Genomic DNA, 18,338 nt, shown 5'->3' on the forward strand with positions numbered 1-18,338 from the left:
TGCCCCACTCTACATCTCTTCCTCTTTACGAATGAGAATTCACATCTGCTGAGACCTGCTGCAGCAGTGACATGCAAAGAGGGGTCATGCAGATCCCCCTTTGGCAGCAAACACTCCCCCTTTGGCAGCAATCACTGGGCACAACTTGACTCTCTCTGGTGAAGTGTTTGTGCTTCCCAGCCACTGGAGCAGGAGTGTGGTTACTCCAGCAGCTTTACAGAGCCCCAGGGGCTGCTCCCCTGGCATCAGTGGTGATCCCTGTAGGTGCTACAAAAAGACTGAGAAGTGCTTTCAATGGTAGTATCAGAGGCCCCAGCACTTGCTCTGACAGTTTGGTTTTCAACACTTACTGCCCAGCACCACAGCTGACAGTGGCTATCTGGCTTATTCTGTGCATACACCAGGCCAAGCTCTGCAAGTGCACTAAGCACTCTGCTCCTGTATAGGCACCTGCCCTTAAATCTGCTGCATGAGCACCACCACACTTATGTGCCGAAAGGAGAACAGAGATTTTATTTTCCCTTCCAAGGCTTCTTGTGAAAGCAGTGCAAAATTCCTTTGCAGAGGACTCTAGAATAACAGAGCCATTCAAATATCAGAAAATGCACGTAGCCAACAAAGCCCTGGGGCACTCAGACAGGCTTTCACACAACTGCTTAGTGAACTGGGACAGGAGCTGCTTTCCCAGCAAGTACACAAATAAGTAAATAAATGGGTGGGTTATGCAGTGCTTAGCTACAACTGAGACACTCACCCACCCACATAGGGTGGCTGTGTGAGGGCGATGCTCACCCGCAGGAAAGGAGACAGCCAGGGTGGCAGTGATCTGCCAGGGTCTGTGGAAGGGAGGGAAGCCCCTCAGGGCCTGTGCTGGCAGCTAAAGCTGGCTTAAGTGGATGGTGAAGTCACAATGACAGTCTGTTTATCTTTGCTCTAAGGTGAGTATTAAAAGCAGTCCCAAGGCAAAGGGAAGGGAAGGGAAGGGAAGGGAAGGGAAGGGAAGGGAAGGGAAGGGAAGGGAAGGGAAGGGAAGGGAAGGGAAGGGAAGGGAAGGGAAGGGAAGGGAAGGGAAGGGAAGGGAAGGGAAGGGAAGGGAAGGGAAGGGAAGGGAAGGGAAGGGAAGGGAAGGGAAGGGAAGGGAAGGGAAGGGAAGGGAAGGGAAGGGAAGGGAAGGGAAGGGAAGGGAAGGGAAGGGAAGGGAAGGGAAGGGAAGGGAAGGGAAGGGAAGGGAAGGGAAGGGAAGGGAAGGGAAGGGAAGGGAAGGGAAGGGAAGGGAAGGGAAGGGAAGGGAAGGGAAGGGAAGGGAAGGGAAGGGAGACAAAGCTGAAGTCTTCACTGGGCCATGTTCGCAGACATGTGCACTGCTCCATGTGGGGTAAATGAAGGAGTAATAAAAATGGCCTTCAACAGTCCCAACAGACATAGGACATCCCCAGTGTAACACATTCCTACAGCAGAGAACAGAGGCAGGAACCACTGTATGGGGTACCCTGGGCTCTGCAGGTCCTCAGCATTGTGTAGGACCAGCCCAGGGGTTGCTCAGAAAAGTCTCAGTGTGGCATGTTGAGTTGCCTCAGGTTGCATCCTCCAGTGAATGAAGAAAGCAAACATCACATACCAACACAAGTAACATTGCTGCCTTTCTGTAAGGAAAACAGAAAATGCTTTTTTACTGAGCTGTGCATGAGCAGCCCTTCATTTTCTATCAATATTTTTTGTTAATTGAAACAATCTTTTTTTCCCTTTTTCTTTCTCTTCTGCCTAACTTTCCATGGCTATCTTGCAGTTCACAGCTGCTTCAAGCCTTAAGGCCATCAAAGCAAATTAAGGCAGTCAGCATCTGGCTCACTAGAGGCCAGTCAAGCTATAAATATTACCAGCCTGGCTCTTTGTGCTCACAGTACGGGGAAACAGCTGGTTTAAGTTTGACTGCACGTTGTCATTTCTCCATTAGTGCAAACACTTCAATATTTCTTATGTGTGAGGTTGGAGTGAAGAAAGGCAAAGAAGGGAAGGGGGTCACTAAAAGCCAAAGCTAAGGAATGATGTTCTGTATATACATAATTTACAATTAGATTGCTGCTTGGGAGAAGGCTGAAGTCTGACATGGTGATAGCTAAGGCCAAAGCCACAACAACTTCCCAGTTGGCCTATAACTTTCAGGACCTATTTTCTCCCATTTTTCTTTTATTATTTTTATAGAAATTCTATTATAATGGTAATGGATTACATTTCTCAATTTTATTTCAAGAGCTTGAGAGACTGTTGTACTTGTGGTTTCATAACATATGAAATACTAGGAGATAGAGCCCTTCCCAAACCACACATGCCTGGTGCAAAAGATTGTGGCAGGGATCATATAGGAAGTTAGCAAAGAAGAGCACCCTAGGCAAAACCAGAAGTGCTATCTTGTATGGAGATCACAATTCCCAGTGGCTATGGAATGTCTGCTGATTATTTTGTGATTAGCATCATGGGGCTGTGAAGCTGATGGGTGTGCAATGGTAAAGCTAATGATTAGTCACTTCTTTTTCATACCTGCCTTCTGCTTTGTCTTAAAATGCTATTCCCAAACTTTAACCACTGAATACCATCATCAATATGACCCTGATCAAAATAAAAAACACTTACTAATGAAGAGGAAGAGGAAGAGGACTTATCTTCAAAGGCACTGTGTCAGCACCAACCTACCTACTGACAGTGTATGTGTTGTGCCAGACTGAAGGACCACCACAACCACTGGCTCTAAATGCTTTAGACACAGTAAACACTGCACTGGAAATAAAGCAGTAACGACAGCAATAGTCACAAATAATGGCAGTGATCATAACTCTTGTGGGGCCCTGTGCCATTATTTGAAGACTAATTTTATATTTCACCACCCATATTGAAGGTTTTGGTTGCTCAGCACTTTTGTAATTCCGGCTGTCCTCGTCTCCTCCTTTAATTCCCAAAGCTAAGCAAACCATTTAAGCATCAGTAGTCAATCCAAAATGTAACCATGCCAGTTGTGAATTAACATTTTGCCCCGTAGTGGGTTGAGGAACTTTCAGCCCCACACTACTGAAATTTACCAGACCAGCTCAGACAGCTTGGAAGTAAGATGAAGCTCTATTTACAGCAAAGCTAAACTTACAAGCACATATACACAATATATTGACAACTGCTTACAATTATATACCATTTAGAAATAATACACAAACCCAAATTCCCTCCTGCACAAACAAAGAACCATAGAATGGTTTAGGTTGGAAGAGACCTCAAAGATTATCCCGCTCCAACCCCCTGCCATAGGCAGGGACACCTCTCACTAGATGGGAGGCCCCTGGCCTTGAACACCTCCAGGGAGGGAGCATCTACAACATCCCTGGGCAGCCTGTTCCAGTGTTTCACCACCCTCACTGGAAAGAACGTCTAGTTTAAATCTCCCCACTGCCAGTTCAGACCTATTACTCTGTTGACCTGTCCTTACAAAACCTTGTAAATAGTCCCTTCCCAGCCTTCCTGTAGGCCCTTTTCAGATACTGGAAGGCTACTCCAAGGTCTCTTCAAAGCCTTCTCTTCTCCAGGCTGAAGAGCCCCAACTTTTTTAGCCCAGAAGGCGATCAAAGCCACCCCATCTCTCTCCCAGACAGACAGACAATCAGCAAAGCTTACTTGTTATCTGTTATTGGAAGATATTAGAGGCAGAGCAAAGGAGAAGTGAAGGGAACAAATGCTCTGAGGTAAATGAAGAACAAACTGTTGACACTTTGACTCTATCCCTTTCAGCAAAGCAATGAATGATACACACTTCATCTTCATTTTCTTTTTACAACCAATAATCTAATTTCTCTTATTAGACTACTCCAATTAGCCTCAATCCAGCACACATCCCAGAATGAAAAGCTTTCTTAGCTAGCACCTTCCAGGCCTACATGCCCCAAAATGCAGCAATAAAGTAACTATCATAGTGGTGAGCTGGGTTTAGTTTTCCTCCTTGGCAACATGTTGGCCTCAAGGACAAATCATGCACACACATAACACACTGATGTTAAACTGGTGGCTTTTCAGAGGAACTTCTTGAAGTAGTCATACATGAAGTCCTGCACAGAGAAGATCCTGAATCTGCACTTTTCCCAGTTTGGTAGGCAATGCCTCCAACAGCCATCCAGTGAGTGAGAAAAAAGATGATCACTCTGAGATACACCATGTCTTTTTACCTAAAACTGCTGCTTTACATAGGCAGCTCCAGCAAGTGCATTAGGGAATTCATCCTCTTAAAACAGATTATCCAGCTTTGCTATGGGATGATGTGGGGACTGACTTGAGAGAGACCAAGGGGAGAGTCCCATTGGCTGCCATGGGGCTTGGACCACGCTTGTTGTTTAGTCTGAGCTGAGGTTTACCAAGAATACTAGGGCTGCCTGCTGGTGGTACACCACCAGATGTAGAAGAGATGGCACTGAGCCTCAGCCCACAGGGTTGTGCTCCAGCAGTGGAAAAAGCTATGCTCTTGAAAAACAAGTGATGTCAGGGTGATTACTGCAGACTAACTCTGGTTCTTCACATGCTGGAAGCAAGCAAAGTGTATGTAGATGCTTTGACTAGACCCACCAGTATGGAGGAAAATGTAGAGTTGCCTTATCTAGCTTAAAGCACATCATGCTGTATCCTAGGAGCATCACAGTCCTCTTGTAGGGCAGCAATACAGAGCTCCATACAGATTAACGCATCCTGCTTAGTGGCTGGGCACATCAGCTGGCATATGGCTAGACCTCAAGTGCTACCCACTCCAATATGCTGGATTGCATAGCACAAAACAGTTTCCACTTAGAAGATTTCCATCAAAGGAAATATAATAATAAAAACAAAACAAAATCAAAGAACAAACAAACCCCAAACCAAAGAAACAAACAAACTCCCCCCAAAAAAATGCAAACAACAAAAAGCCACTAACAAATAACCCCCCAAACACAAACAAACAAACACAAAAAGCCTAACTTGAGGTCACTTTGGACTCTAAAAAGCCCTCCTGTGCATCAGATGAACACAGAGGCTCTTTGATGAAAATTTAGAACAGTAGCATGCAAAGAAAAATGGTATTTCCCAAAAGAGCCAGTACAAAAGATATATTAAGTGGTAATTTCATTCTCAAGTGGTTTTCAAGCAACAACTGGTAGCACTTAAATCAACATTTTCCACATGATTAAATCTTAATGGCAACTAATTATTCCTGGCATTCCTTTAAAACTTCTGAACCAGCCAATCTGATGTTGGAAAACGTCCGCAGCTAACTTCTGAAATGCTTTTGCAATGAAATCATCTTACTGCTCATGGCAAGTGAAAATTATCTGTGGCCTGAATAAGACTCTGTGTTCCACTTTAGCCTCCCTTGAAAAGACTGACTGCCTACCAGCAAATGCAGTTCTTCCAAGCTACCTTTGTATCATCCCACCCATGGGTATGATGGAGTCCCACTGATTTAAACGTTGTTTCAGCCATTCCTAGGGCCTCATGGGAACACTTTCACAGAAGTGAATTTCACCCTAAATGCATAACTTGGATTGCATTCATCCTTTGTAATACAATTGCTCACACTTAATTTGATAAAATATGCAAAGAACAATAAACAGAAAAGTAAGGAAGAGTATGACATAGGCAATCTCCAGATTTATATTATAGTGCCTTACTGTAACAGGGTGAATCTTTGGTCTGACTCAAGAGCAATAAATAGCCTGAAATTATTACTTTCAGGTGAAAGCTTGACTGCACAATGGCACAACATTTCTCATTTGATTAATGTATCTGGAAGAAACAGAATGGCTGTACTGACACAATGCATCTGAAAAACCTCAATTTGATACCACCTGTGACAATGTGCATTATGTATGCAACAACAGCAAGGTAAATGACACCTCTAATTTAAACTTTTCTTGCTTTATTTAATTTAAGACAGGCCCTTAGGCTATATTTTCTGGAGCTGTGCAGCAGGGTTTTGCTTTAAAAATAGTGCTATTGTTTAAGAAAAACATGTACCTAATCCCTCTGCAGCAGACTGAAAAAAGACCCAAACCTTTAACTTCATTCTAATGTTATTTTTTCAGTATTCACAGGAATGCCAGTTCTGAGACTGCTATGTTTTGAGATTTAATGAAGGGCAATTACAGCCAAAGTAGATCTGGGGAAAGTGTTAGCTGAGAGAGTTCATTTCTTCTTTGAGCGGGTACTTAATTGTTGATGTGTAAAGGGGTTCAGTACACTCCTAAAATTTTATACCCCACTTAAAGATGACAGAATATATGGCCAAGAAGCAGTCTAACATAGTGAGGAGGGAGAGCTGGACAGCAAAAAACTGCAATGCTAAGTATTGTCTGGTTACCACTCTGAGGAGTCAGGCACCATGTCTGCATCCTCTTCACACCATATTATTCAAACCCAGGCTCCCACATAGGAAGGACACTACAGAGGATACTTTGGAGATCCTAGAGGTAGCACTTCTGTGGCACTGCAATGTGGCTGCAGTACTTTAGAGCCCTTTCTGACAACCTCGAGTAGAAAAATGGGTGTAAACAGAGCAAGTACAGTTTTACTGAAAATGAAAAGCAGTTCCAAGCTCTCCAACTACTGCACATATTCATTTTTAACACAGGAAGCATTATGGCACATGAAGCATAATGGAGCAAAGCTGAAGGTGGTTAGATTCAGACTGGAAGTGAGGAGGATGTTCTTCACCATGAGAGTGGTGAGACCCTGGAATGGGTTGCCCAGGGAGGTGGTTGAGGCCCCATGCCTGGAGGTGTTTAAGGCCAGGCTGAATGAGGCTCTGGGCAGCCTGCTCTAGAGTAGGGTGTCCCTGGCCATGGCAGGAGGGTTGGAACTAGATGATTCTTGTGGTCCCTTCCAACCTGACTGATTCTATGATTCTATTTGAGCAATTTGTTTAAGGAAAAAAAATCTATGGACTGCAAACAAGCAGAGTGGGGAAGGATTCTGCAGAATAATAAATGCATACTAACCTAGAGAGTGGCAGGGCACCACTTGTCTGCACAAAGCATGGCCAATGCTCTGTATGTGATGAATAGCAAGTAACCTGTCAGGAAACCAGTGAAACTCCAACATACAAATGGCAAAAGCCACGCAGGACTTGAGGAAGGAACAAATGGTTTTCAAATTTCTAGGAGATGCAGCTACAGCATCTATGCAATCATATTGTCAGTACTAACCAGCACATCAGGATATGTGATGTGAATATTTAGGAATAATTTGTTACTGATAAATAATTTCATTTTATGCAAGGTTTGAGTGATAGACACTTCTTTTCTACAGTTGACATGAATATCACATATTAGGCAGTATTCCATTTCCTGAAATGTAGTAACATATATATGTTACATACACATACAGAGGTAACTTGGGAAAAAATGAAGTTCTGACAATCTGCTTTTGGTAGCCTTTTAAATGTTCTCTTTTGTCTATTTTTCAGCATGGCATGTTTTAGAAATTGCAGAGAAGTAGGAATTTTCCTTGCTTTATCCAGGTAGCAACTGTGCATTGCTCTGCTAATAGGGAAGGCCAATCACATTAATGAATGAAATTCTGCCTCCAATGCTGAATGCTATTTTTAATTAAATATAGACATAATTACACAATTACATTTCTTCCCATTATATTTTCAGCCAAAATGTGCCCTTTAGGAAAGCAGCATTTTGTTCAAACACATTTTGCTGCTCAGAGCATTAACTTGTAAAGCCTTTTCCAGCAGCACAGTCCCTGTGACAGCTCACATACACTGGGAAAAAAATGGCCACTGCTCAGCTGTTCATTTTCTAATGATGGCCACATTAAGCAGCTCTGAGTGATCATGTCCAGAATAAAATTAACAATTTAGTGCTGCTCAGTGGACTTGCACTAAACCCCAAGTGATGGAGTAGGTAAACCTAATACCTTTTTTTTTTCTTAGATAAGAGGAATATAGAATTGCTTCTTTTCATCCCTTTAATTCTGTAATGGTGCTTGAATGTGTCCCGAGAAGGGCAACAAGGCTGCTGAGGGGGCTGGAGCACAGCCCTGCAAGGAGCGGCTGAGAGAGCTGGGGTTGTTCAGCCTGGAGAAGAGAAGGCTCAGGGGAGACCTTATTACTCTCTACAACTACCTGAAAGGAGGTTGTGGCCAGGCAGGGGTTGGTCTCTTCTCCCAGTCATGCAGTGTCAGAACAAGAGGACATAGTCTCAAGCTGCAACAGGGCAGGTTTAGTCTGGATGTTAGAAAGACATTCTTCACAGAAAGGGTGACTGGCCTCTGGAATGGGCTGCTCGGGGAGGTGGTGGAGTCACCGTCCCTGGAGATTGGATGAGGCACTTAGTGCCATGGTTTAGTTACTTAGAACGGTTAAAAGACAAGCTGGACTTGAAGATCTCAGAGGTCTTTTCCAACCTGGTTAATTCTGTGGTCAAGATGGTGCAAAAGATTGTGACAGGTGTTCTCCACGCTTCAGCAACTCCTGAATATGACATCTTTAAAACAATTAACAGTTCTGCTGGAAAAAAGTAGGAATCAAAAATATGCCTCATGGCTACGCTTTTAAGGTCAGGCTGGATGTGGCTCTGGGCAATCTGATCTAGTGGAAAGTGTCCCTGCCCATGGCAAGGGGGTTGGAAATAGATGACCCTTCAGGTCCCTTCCAACCCTAACAATCCTGTGATTCTGTGTGAATCTGTAATCAAAAAACTTTGATTTAAAGACAATTCCTCAATGCTCAGTTTACACATGCTTCAGAAAACAGATGCTTATTCCAGTAGTAATGGTGCAGATCATTATGCAGATAGCGAAGAGATCAGGATACTCTGATACCCTGCGGGTAGCTCTCTTTGCAAAGGGCAACTTGAGTAGTCCAAATTAGCAGCCAGTTCCTATCATTGGATAGTGCAGACAGCCTGAGTACCAGCCTAAGCAATTCAGTGTATGCACAGGCTAACAGAAGAAAGCATAAAGGAAGGAGAAATGACAGGTGTTACGAAGATATGTCCAAATAGCCTGTTTAATTCAGGGCTTCTGAATGCTTATTGATCCCTTGAAAGTATTTTGAGTTCGCACTTACAGGGTGAACACACCTTAAATTGGGATGATAGAAGCAGCAAGCTCCCCACCCTGAGTTCATGCCTTCAGCCAGTCAGGCTGGCAGGTGGGCAACAAAACTACAGGTTCAGAAGAGACACAAGAGCCTAACGCTAGCCCTGCAGCTGGGATGTTCTGGTCTGCTGGCTGTGCTGTGGCTCTCCACTCCCTGGTCAGCTTCTGTTTTGATCCAGTAATAGCACAGATCTCAGGAGAGAAGCACAGGCACTGAGCAAGGGATCTCTCCCAGTTGCACACCCAGATAGCCAACCACAACACCACTTTCAGGTCTCTGGATAGGGCTCTTCTGCCTTTCCAGGCACTCTGCAACAACAGAGATTCATCACAGTGCCTGACCCTCCCTGGACCAAGCTAGTCCCTACAGAAGTCAGATGCTTTAGTTCCTGGAGATGTCTGTGGTCCCTAATCAGAGCTTCTCCCAGTTTCTACTGGTTTAGGGCATGCTAGTATGTGACAGTACATTTTATACACTGTTGTCACTCAAAGGCTGTACAGTTTTGCCTGCAGACCAAATTTAGCCAGTCTGACTGTGGGCATACATTTTGGTCCTAACCTAGAGTATAACCCTTACCAATGCTGTTAACAAGGATTAGAAAGGACAAGGCTTCAGCTAATAAAAAGCCAAGTACCTGTGACTCACAAACAGGTTAGCTACATATTTCAGGAATCTAAGACAACAAATTCAGGATTCTGTGACCAACCAACGATTTCAAACGATCTGTATCATCTAGAGTCTCCCTTAAGATCTGGAAGCATGTTTAAACATTAATCTGTGTATGATTGACTTTAGTTACAGCAACATTACAAACAAATTATTATCACTAATCTCAGTAACACTTAGCGACTTAGCGGTAATTATCTTCTCTTGTGGATTTACACTGAAAAAAAACTGTAATCAGTTCTCTCTCAGAAATGTCAGCGCAAATACTTAGAGGTAATTTTAAGAAGCAGGTGAAAACGTTTTTCTTTTTGAAACAATGCTGCATTTGTGATTCTATCTGTCAGTTTCTTATCATTAAAAAAAAGAAAAAGCACCTCCCTGAAACTGGTTGTGAATAGGTTCTGAATAAACAGGCTTATAAGAAGACTTCCACTAATTCTTTGTGAGTGCAGTTCACCAATCATTTCTAGGTATCTCAAACGTTTGACTATTCACTAGAAATTTTTACTTGACTTCATCACAATTTGCATTTCTGCCAGTGAAAAGGAGGTTGTGGCCAGGCAGGGGTTGGCCTCTTCTCCCAGGCAACCAGTGACAGAACAAGAGGAAAGTCTCAAGCTGTAACAGGGTAGGTTTAGGCTGGGTATTAAGAGGAAGCTCTTCACAGAAAGAATGGCATTGGAATGGGCTGCCCAGGGAGGTGGTGGAGTCACCATCCCTGCAGGTGTTTAAAAGAAGACTGGATGAGGCACTTAGTGCCATGGTTTAGTTAATTAGAAGGTGTTGGGTGACAGGTTGGACCTGAAGATCTTGAAGGTCTTTTCCAACCTGGTTAATTCTGTGATTCTGTTTGACAAGCTGTCAAATCATTTTGCTCTGCTCGTAGTGCTCATCACATCAGTACACCAAGTCTGAATAGTAACCACAGCTCCCAGGGTAGAGTTTTCTCTAAACAGCTGATGTTGGAAGAAGAGATTAGTAGGCGAGTGCTTGTGAAAGAGAGATATGAATACCAGTCCTCACTACTACATCACCAACAACTGTGGGTGACTGACTTTCTGGATCTCTGCCCTTCAGCAACACCAAAGGAAAACTGTTTTGACAGTCAGGCATTTTAAACAGGAAAGCACTTGTTTGGATAATTTCCTTGGAAAAAAAAAGAAAGAAAGAAAAAAGTTCATTGTGCTTTTTCAGGTGCTCCTATGCTTAGGAGAGCTACTAGCTCTAGTATCCACAAATCCACTGCATTATTCTTTCAGCTTAATTGACACAATTCTCCTTCATAGTGACATTCATAGAAAAAAGTCACAAAACAACAATTAATGCACTGACATTCTATGGCTATGCCTGTTGAGATGAGTAATTTCTTTTTCTATTCCTTTCTACTCCCCTGCTTGCCCCCATGACTACACTGTTTCTACAATGTGAATGCTTCTTAAATCCAACTCAACAGCTACATTTTTGGTTGTATGTTTAGAGACAATAAAAAAGTAAAGCTCAATAGTTCACTTGCTTTGCCATTACAAGAATTTAAGTCCTGTGCTTTTCTGTTTGGTTATATTTAGAGCAAAAGCAATTATCCAGATTTCTGTATTTTGACAATGTCCATTCACATCCTTACATGTGGGGCTGCCCCAGACTACATCAAAATGGTATTTTGCTAGCTTTAATATATGCTCTTTCTGCTAGTGTGCAATGTAAGTTCACATCCAGAACATCACAGCCAGATGAAACACAGGAAGATATTGCACAAGCACAAGAGAAGACTGTGTCTGCAACACACCATTTGAGACCCTTTGGAACAACCGAATGGGGCTGGCAGGTGTGACCTATGCTATATGAGAGATCTTTAGGCTTCTGTGACAGCAGCTGGTGGCCAGGTGGGACACAGTGGAGCATCTAAAATGATGCTAGATTGCAGATTTGGACAACTGAGCTACAATCATCACAAGAAAAAGCATACTTGAGCCACATGAATACTGGCCTTATTACCTTGACCCATTAACCTGGTTTGGGTTACACTCCATCTTGATGGTGACTCTGGCTGGAGGCTGCGATAACCAGTCTTGCTGGGGCACACGTGGACTCATCTTTGACGTCTGCCCATATTCACTGGAGGAGGAGGCTGTCATCTCTGTCTTTGGAAGGTGGGGTGATCCGTACGCACACTCAAACAACGACTGGTCTTCGCTAACCACTGATAACGCTTCCTGCAAACCAGAGAAGAGAAGTCAGCATGACCGTGTGTCAGAGCAGGTATACTCCCAGGATATGCCTCAAGCAAAAAAAATGCATGTCCATCTCAACAGAAGACAAACAGCCAGTCATTTGCTTAAGTGCTCATTGTGTTCTAAGCACATCACTGGTGTTGTCGGAGGTGAGAACTTATGATGCCAGGCAGGCTGCCAGAACATGGTGCAAGGAGAATCTTGCTCCTGGGGAGACCTTTCCTGCCAGCCACTGAGAAGGTGCACAACCACGCTACCAAACACTGAGAAATAGTGGTAGGAAGAGGACAGGACAGGGCAGTGAAGCTCAGGACTGGAATCCCAGGCAGGGATGCGGAGGACCAAATCCACTGGGGGCATAAGCAAGCTGCCATCGCTGCTTCAAACTTCCCCTGCAAGGAGTGACTGAAACCCAGGCCTCGGTGACTCACTGGGAGCTCCTCTTCCTTCCTCTGGGACCCAGTCCAAGTCCCTTCTGGAAAGAGAGCCAAGACGTTTAGGCACAGGCATCCCGATCTTTCTGCTAGCATGCCTGCCACCAGCCCTGAGGTTGGTACGAATGCCCACCAACCACCTCTCTCTCTCGGCAACCCCTCATGGCAGGCTGCCTGGCTGGGCGTCCTGCTCTTGTGCTGTGGTAAGGGCTTCCACAGTCACCTTCCCTTGCTGTAGCTGCACTGAGATTATGGTCCTCAAGGGTGGCAGGGCTCACCAGGCTCCTCCATGGTAGAGTGGCTGCCATCAAGCCTGCTGGAGATGAGACAGACGCCAGAGGGAGTGAAGTGCACCCTCTCATCCCACCATCATGCATTGGTATTTGCACAAAATCCTTCCCCACATTATCTGGAGACAAGTCACGGTGGTGCTCGGGCCTTGCTTGGGCAGGCAACGTGCTGCTAAAGAGACCTCCTGTGCCTGAGCTGAGGCTACTCAGCCACGGGAGAGGAGGCAGACTGGGCTCCCATTCTCCTGCTGCTAAAGAGACCTCCTGTGCCTGAGCTGAGGCTACTCAGCCACGGGAGAGGAGGCAGTCTGGGCTCCCATTCTCCTGCTGGTCCCCAGCACAGCACAGGCTTGGGAGCAGCCTCTCCAAAAGCAGCCTTCCAAAGGAAAGCTCCCCACTGCCAGGGGCTGCTTAAGGTGAACACAAGGTGTAAGCCTGTAAATGGAGAGTAACCCAACTCCCTCCTCCTACCCTGGCACCATGGCTCTGTCATGAAACAAAACGGAGCAAGGGTACAGACTATCACCTCCCTCTCTGCCAGGAGGGCCCTGCCAGCAGCTGTGGAGCAAGTCCGAGCACTGGGTTGGTGGAGGAGGCTCAGCCAGCAGCACACCAGATGACAACAGCCGTGGAGGTGGCCAGCTGGCAATAACTGGAGGCATGGGGGCCAGGATGGAGGTGTGGAGAGGGTGTCTGAGTGAAATTTGGATCAGGGTGCTCCGTGCACAACTGCACCCTTGCGAGGCAGCGTGCGTGGGCCCCACTGCTGCCAGCCTTGCGGCTGATGGCCGACAGTAACCCTGTGGCCCTGCCAACAGAGGAGGATGCAGTGGGGACGACAGAGGGGAAAAGGATGCACCACCAGGGAAACAGGTGGCTGCCTGCAGGCTCCCACCTGCCCTGGCTGCTGGAAGAGGGCTTTGCACAAGGTCCAGCAATCACATTGCTGTCCTACAAATCAGCTCTTGTATTCGTTCATTTTAAGTGAGTATATGCATTTATCATTCTTTTTATTTGCCTGGTTTGGGAGGCCTGAGGGTGCATTCTGTTAATATTCAAAGTCTTCTCTGAAACCCAAGGGACAGGACATCATTCTCCTCTTATTACTACTCATGAAAATTGAAATCATCCCTAAATCCCTTGATTTGGGAATGCGATTTCAAGTAGCCCCCCAAATGCCATGAGGCTCGTGATGGAATCACTAACACAAATGCTTCCCACTAGAGGCCAGGATGCAAAATTCAGACAGTGATCTGCACCATTTCATAACTGCTTTTCAGACGTCCTTTTAGTGCAAAGGTCACTGTCAGCTATCACCATCTGTATTAACTCCACAGTTAGCACCCTTGCTTTGCACACTCTTTTGACAACCTGTGCCCAGCTACCAAACTGCTGCCTCTTAGGGTGAGAACACGTTTTTGTAAGGCAGAAGAGATGTCAGAATGATGCTTCCCCTTTTTGTGATGCCCCTCAGACTCCCGTGGGTCTCTGGCCTGATAAAATCTGCTGTGATGGTGGTCTTTTCTGCTGAATCGTTTCTGAGAAAGCCTGCAGATGGCTCTTGATTTTCAAGAAAGTGTGGAGGGAGATGATTGCTGGTCCCTTGCTTCTCCAAAAACTGTCCACTGGCTACACTGTTCTGAGAGCCAGCAGTGGGACATGATGTGCTTGAATAGTAGTAAAGCAGCAGGGACTGTGTCACAAGAAACAAAGTGCTACACTGAACAGAAAACAAAATGTTCTCAGCAGTCCATAAGAGTTTTCAATAAAAAAAGAGAAACAAACAAGCAAAAAACCCTACCACCACCACCAAAACCCCCAACCTGCAAAACAAACCAACAAACAAATAAAAACAACCCACGCACACAGACTGGCCAGGCGATCACAAAGCATCCCACTCCTGAGACTATTCACTGCACAGTTCCCTCTTTTCTACCCTACTGCAGGTCTAACACATGAGTCAAAATTTTGGAATGACAAGCTCCAGTGAACACATGGAACTCTGAATTACACAGGGGAAAGCTGATAAAAGATTGCAAATACACCAGACAATTATTTTGCTCTGTTAGCCAGACCTATTTACTAAGAGATCTTTTCAAAACAGGCATCAAACACTGTATAATAAATATTTCTTGTCCGCCCTCATGCAAGCAAAACAAAGCAAATTTATTCTGGTTCTTATGAAACTTGACTCCACCTAATGTAAGTTAAATTGTTAATGCTCAAGGTTAAGCATAAATGCAAACAAAAACTTGTGGGTTTGCTATTTATTTGCATTACTAATGACAGCAAATACTGCTGGTACTGTAATAGGTACATAATAGGTACTTTGTGCCTATTATGTGGCACAAAGAAGGCAAGTACATGTATTTTAGCTTCCTGAGTAGGATAGCAAAGGCTGGAAATATGAGTCCAATTAATGAAGGTTGTGTGAATGACTACAAGATTGTGGCAAAACCAAGATAAACATAAATGAACCCAAGAGACAGACTCAGACCTCACATTTCAGGAAAGAAGGTCTAGTTACTAATGGACCAAAAAAGTCCAATTTGCTAGCCAGAGTTTTGCTCTGATTTAAAGCAAACACTCATCTGCACTCCATCCTGCTAGCTATCAGTTAGAGCATGCTGACAGGTCTGCAAAGGTTCTGCTGGAATTACTGAGTTTCTGCCAACTCTGCACGCTGCTGGGTTGGACCTTACGTGGCAGGCTTATTAAAGTGTACTCTGTGATAGACGATATCTCTGACGTTTTACTGAGAGCCCATACTGATATTTGCTGGCCTGACTTGAAGGACACTGGGACATGTATCACCCCTCCCTTGAGCACATTACAAAAGCTGAACTGGCCATCTAAGCTTCTACATGGTTTTGAGGAGTCAGCATAACTACAGAAAATAGTCTAAACTACGAGTAGCCTTACTTCCTCTTTAACTATCTTTTCTCTCCTTTTGCACATAAGTGAGATTGAGGTTTTGCTTTGGGAAACATGAAATCTATGTTTAACATCTGTTCTGCTACTCCTTCTCTTAGCCTGGACTCAGGCTGTCATTCTGACTGTCCCCTCTCCTTCAAATGCAGCCAGGATTGTTGCTACCTATTTGTCAGAAAGCACTGCAGGTGATACATGTGGTCCTTATGTATCCGTGCACACAGGGAATGGTTTTCTGCAACACACAAGTGGGAACTGTGTGTCTGTGGTTGGCAACTGCTTCTTGCCATCCTCTCAGTGATCTTAAAAGGTGAGGATTTCTGGCCTAGGCTTTGCTGAATTCACTGACCTTGCAAGACGCAGAGATACTGAAAATCAGAGCTTACACAATCTGATGTGACCTCATATGAGACTCACACTGTGGGAAAGCATAGAAATAGCATCAAAAAATATGGAGAATTTCTTGCCTATACAAGAACGTCTGATAACAGGTATCATTTGATACCCCAACACCAGACAGAAAGATGTCCTTGCATGCATCGTTTCATCTTGTCTTTGCTTGATTTCTGCTTACTAATTAAAGCCTTCAAACCATAGCCCTCCATAAGCTGTGGAAGGCAGGCTGTAGCAGCAAACTGCTACACTGAATGGTGGACAGAAAACCGTGTGGGTATTTCTTTCTTAAATACAGGGATAAAAAAATGTGCTTTCTGCTGTAATTCTAAATACAAGCTCCTGGGTTAAATGTAACATAACAATTGCTGGCGCTCACCGTTGTGAAAAATAGCTGCATTGTCTGGCCACGTATAAACGTAGACAAAACTATTAATACTGACAATGTTTGGCCAGTTCTATGGCTAGTAAACACTTTTTATTCCTTGCTTACATGTTCATCTTTTTATCTCATCCATATTAATGCTCTTTCTGGAGCAGTTTGGCAATAGCAAGTAGTGAGTAGGATAAAGCAAGGTTAAACATAATAAATATTCTAAAATAGATGCATTATAAGCCTCCTTTAAATCTTGCCAAGTTTTGTACCTCTGTGGTAATAATTGTAGTGGTGGGTATGTCATCTTCCTGGATTTCACGTAACAAAAACATATTATCATGACATCTCAGAAACTAAGTCTTTCATTTCTAGTAAACAGTGCTTTGAGTAATCTAATATGAAGCAAGCAACACATACTGCTTACAGTGGAAGGTGAGAAAGGTCTTTCATGCAAGTCTAAGAAGTGTATCTGTTAGTAATATTCTCTGAAGTCCATACTGCACAAGGATATTCTTTCATCTTCCCTTCTTCACATACTTCCTCTCATGCTAACACCATCAAAACATAAAACTGTGTTCCTTCGTTAAGCTCTTTTGTACTATGCAAAACTTGATTTCTCACTTAAACTTTCCTTATTAATGATCAAAGAACAGAATGTTTCATCTGTATGGTTTTGACTTCTACTTCACTGATAAGTTTAAATAAAAATAAGAAAGAAAAAAGAACAACAGACTAACAAATCTGCAGAACAATAGGTTCAGCAACGCCTTTAAAGCAGGCGTAAAGTCATGAGGACAAAGGTATTTACTTAATCAAATGCAAGATTACTTGGCCTAGAAACATAAAGTTACAGGAAATGTGACTGAAGTAGTTCCCATCATGAGAAGTATATGCAAGCTGACCTGTCCTTTGTATGCAATGCCAGGAACTAAGGACAAAGACTTTTTTTCCTAAAGTTTGTTTAAACCTAAAAAATGGTTAGAGAAGACAATAAGGTGTGCAGTTGTCTAGCATAATTTGCTTGAGCTAAGAGTTAGTGAGGAAAGAATATTGCAGAAGAAATTTAAAAGACTATGTAGGACATTCTAACCCAGTGATGTTTTTTTCTCATGTTAATTCTGATTAGGGAATATGCCAGCTTGTGTGTGAAACACATTTCTGTGCTGTCCCCTCATGTCATCAACCCAACTTCCACTTCAGAGTTGACATAATTACTATTAATTTGCACAGAAATCAGATTGAATCATGGTTCTAGACAGTACACTCATTGTATGTGTGTATATATATGTATATCTCAAAATATTAATCTCTCTTTTCTTTCATTTCTTCCTGTATTTTTGTGGTTTAATGTTTAAGCCATGTAACAGGAAAAGTTCAGTACACCTTTTTTTATCCCTATTGGTTTTCCAAAATCTATCCAGCGATTTGTTGCTTAAGAAAAATCTCTGAAGGACTTTGAAAGTCAAGAGCTCAGTAGCCAGCACTGCCAAAATTCTAGCGTACCAGTATGATACTGGCCACACTTAGCAGGACACCAGGCAAGAACTACACATAAAGAGGAGAATGCATGAGGAGACACAAATAAAACAACAGCCCTCGTTGCATGTTGAGGAATGCTGCAGACAGTAAAATCATAGAATCATAGAATCAGCCAGGTTGGAAAAGACCCCCAAGATCATCCAGTCCAACCTATCACCCAGCCCTAACCAATCAACTAGACCATGGCACTAAGTGCCTCATCCAGTCTTTTCTTGAAGACCCCCAGGGACGGTGACTCCACCACCTCCCAAGTGCATTTATTGCCTGTGGAGTCAGCATTCCCACATTTCAAAACGGACCTGCTACCCTCGACTATGAGGGACTTGCAACAACAGTGCAATTGAGAACTTTTCATTAGCTTTGCCATCT

General features: G+C 43.8%; 1 protein-coding gene across 7 annotated transcripts in view; it reads right to left on the minus strand.

Annotated features, from left to right (window-relative positions):
* The window catches only part of ERG (ETS transcription factor ERG), a 152,303-nt gene that overhangs the window by 24,748 nt on the left and 109,217 nt on the right, over positions 1-18,338 (minus strand). For all 7 annotated transcript variants that reach the window (XM_064152524.1, XM_064152527.1, XM_064152529.1 and 4 more), the window contains one exon: positions 11,771-11,988. In XM_064152524.1, coding sequence (XP_064008594.1) covers positions 11,771-11,988 — 218 coding nt within the window. The remainder of the gene's footprint in view (positions 1-11,770; positions 11,989-18,338) is intronic.

This window comes from Pogoniulus pusillus, chromosome 12 (genome assembly GCF_015220805.1).
Source record: "Pogoniulus pusillus isolate bPogPus1 chromosome 12, bPogPus1.pri, whole genome shotgun sequence".
Taxonomy (NCBI): domain Eukaryota; kingdom Metazoa; phylum Chordata; class Aves; order Piciformes; family Lybiidae; genus Pogoniulus; species Pogoniulus pusillus.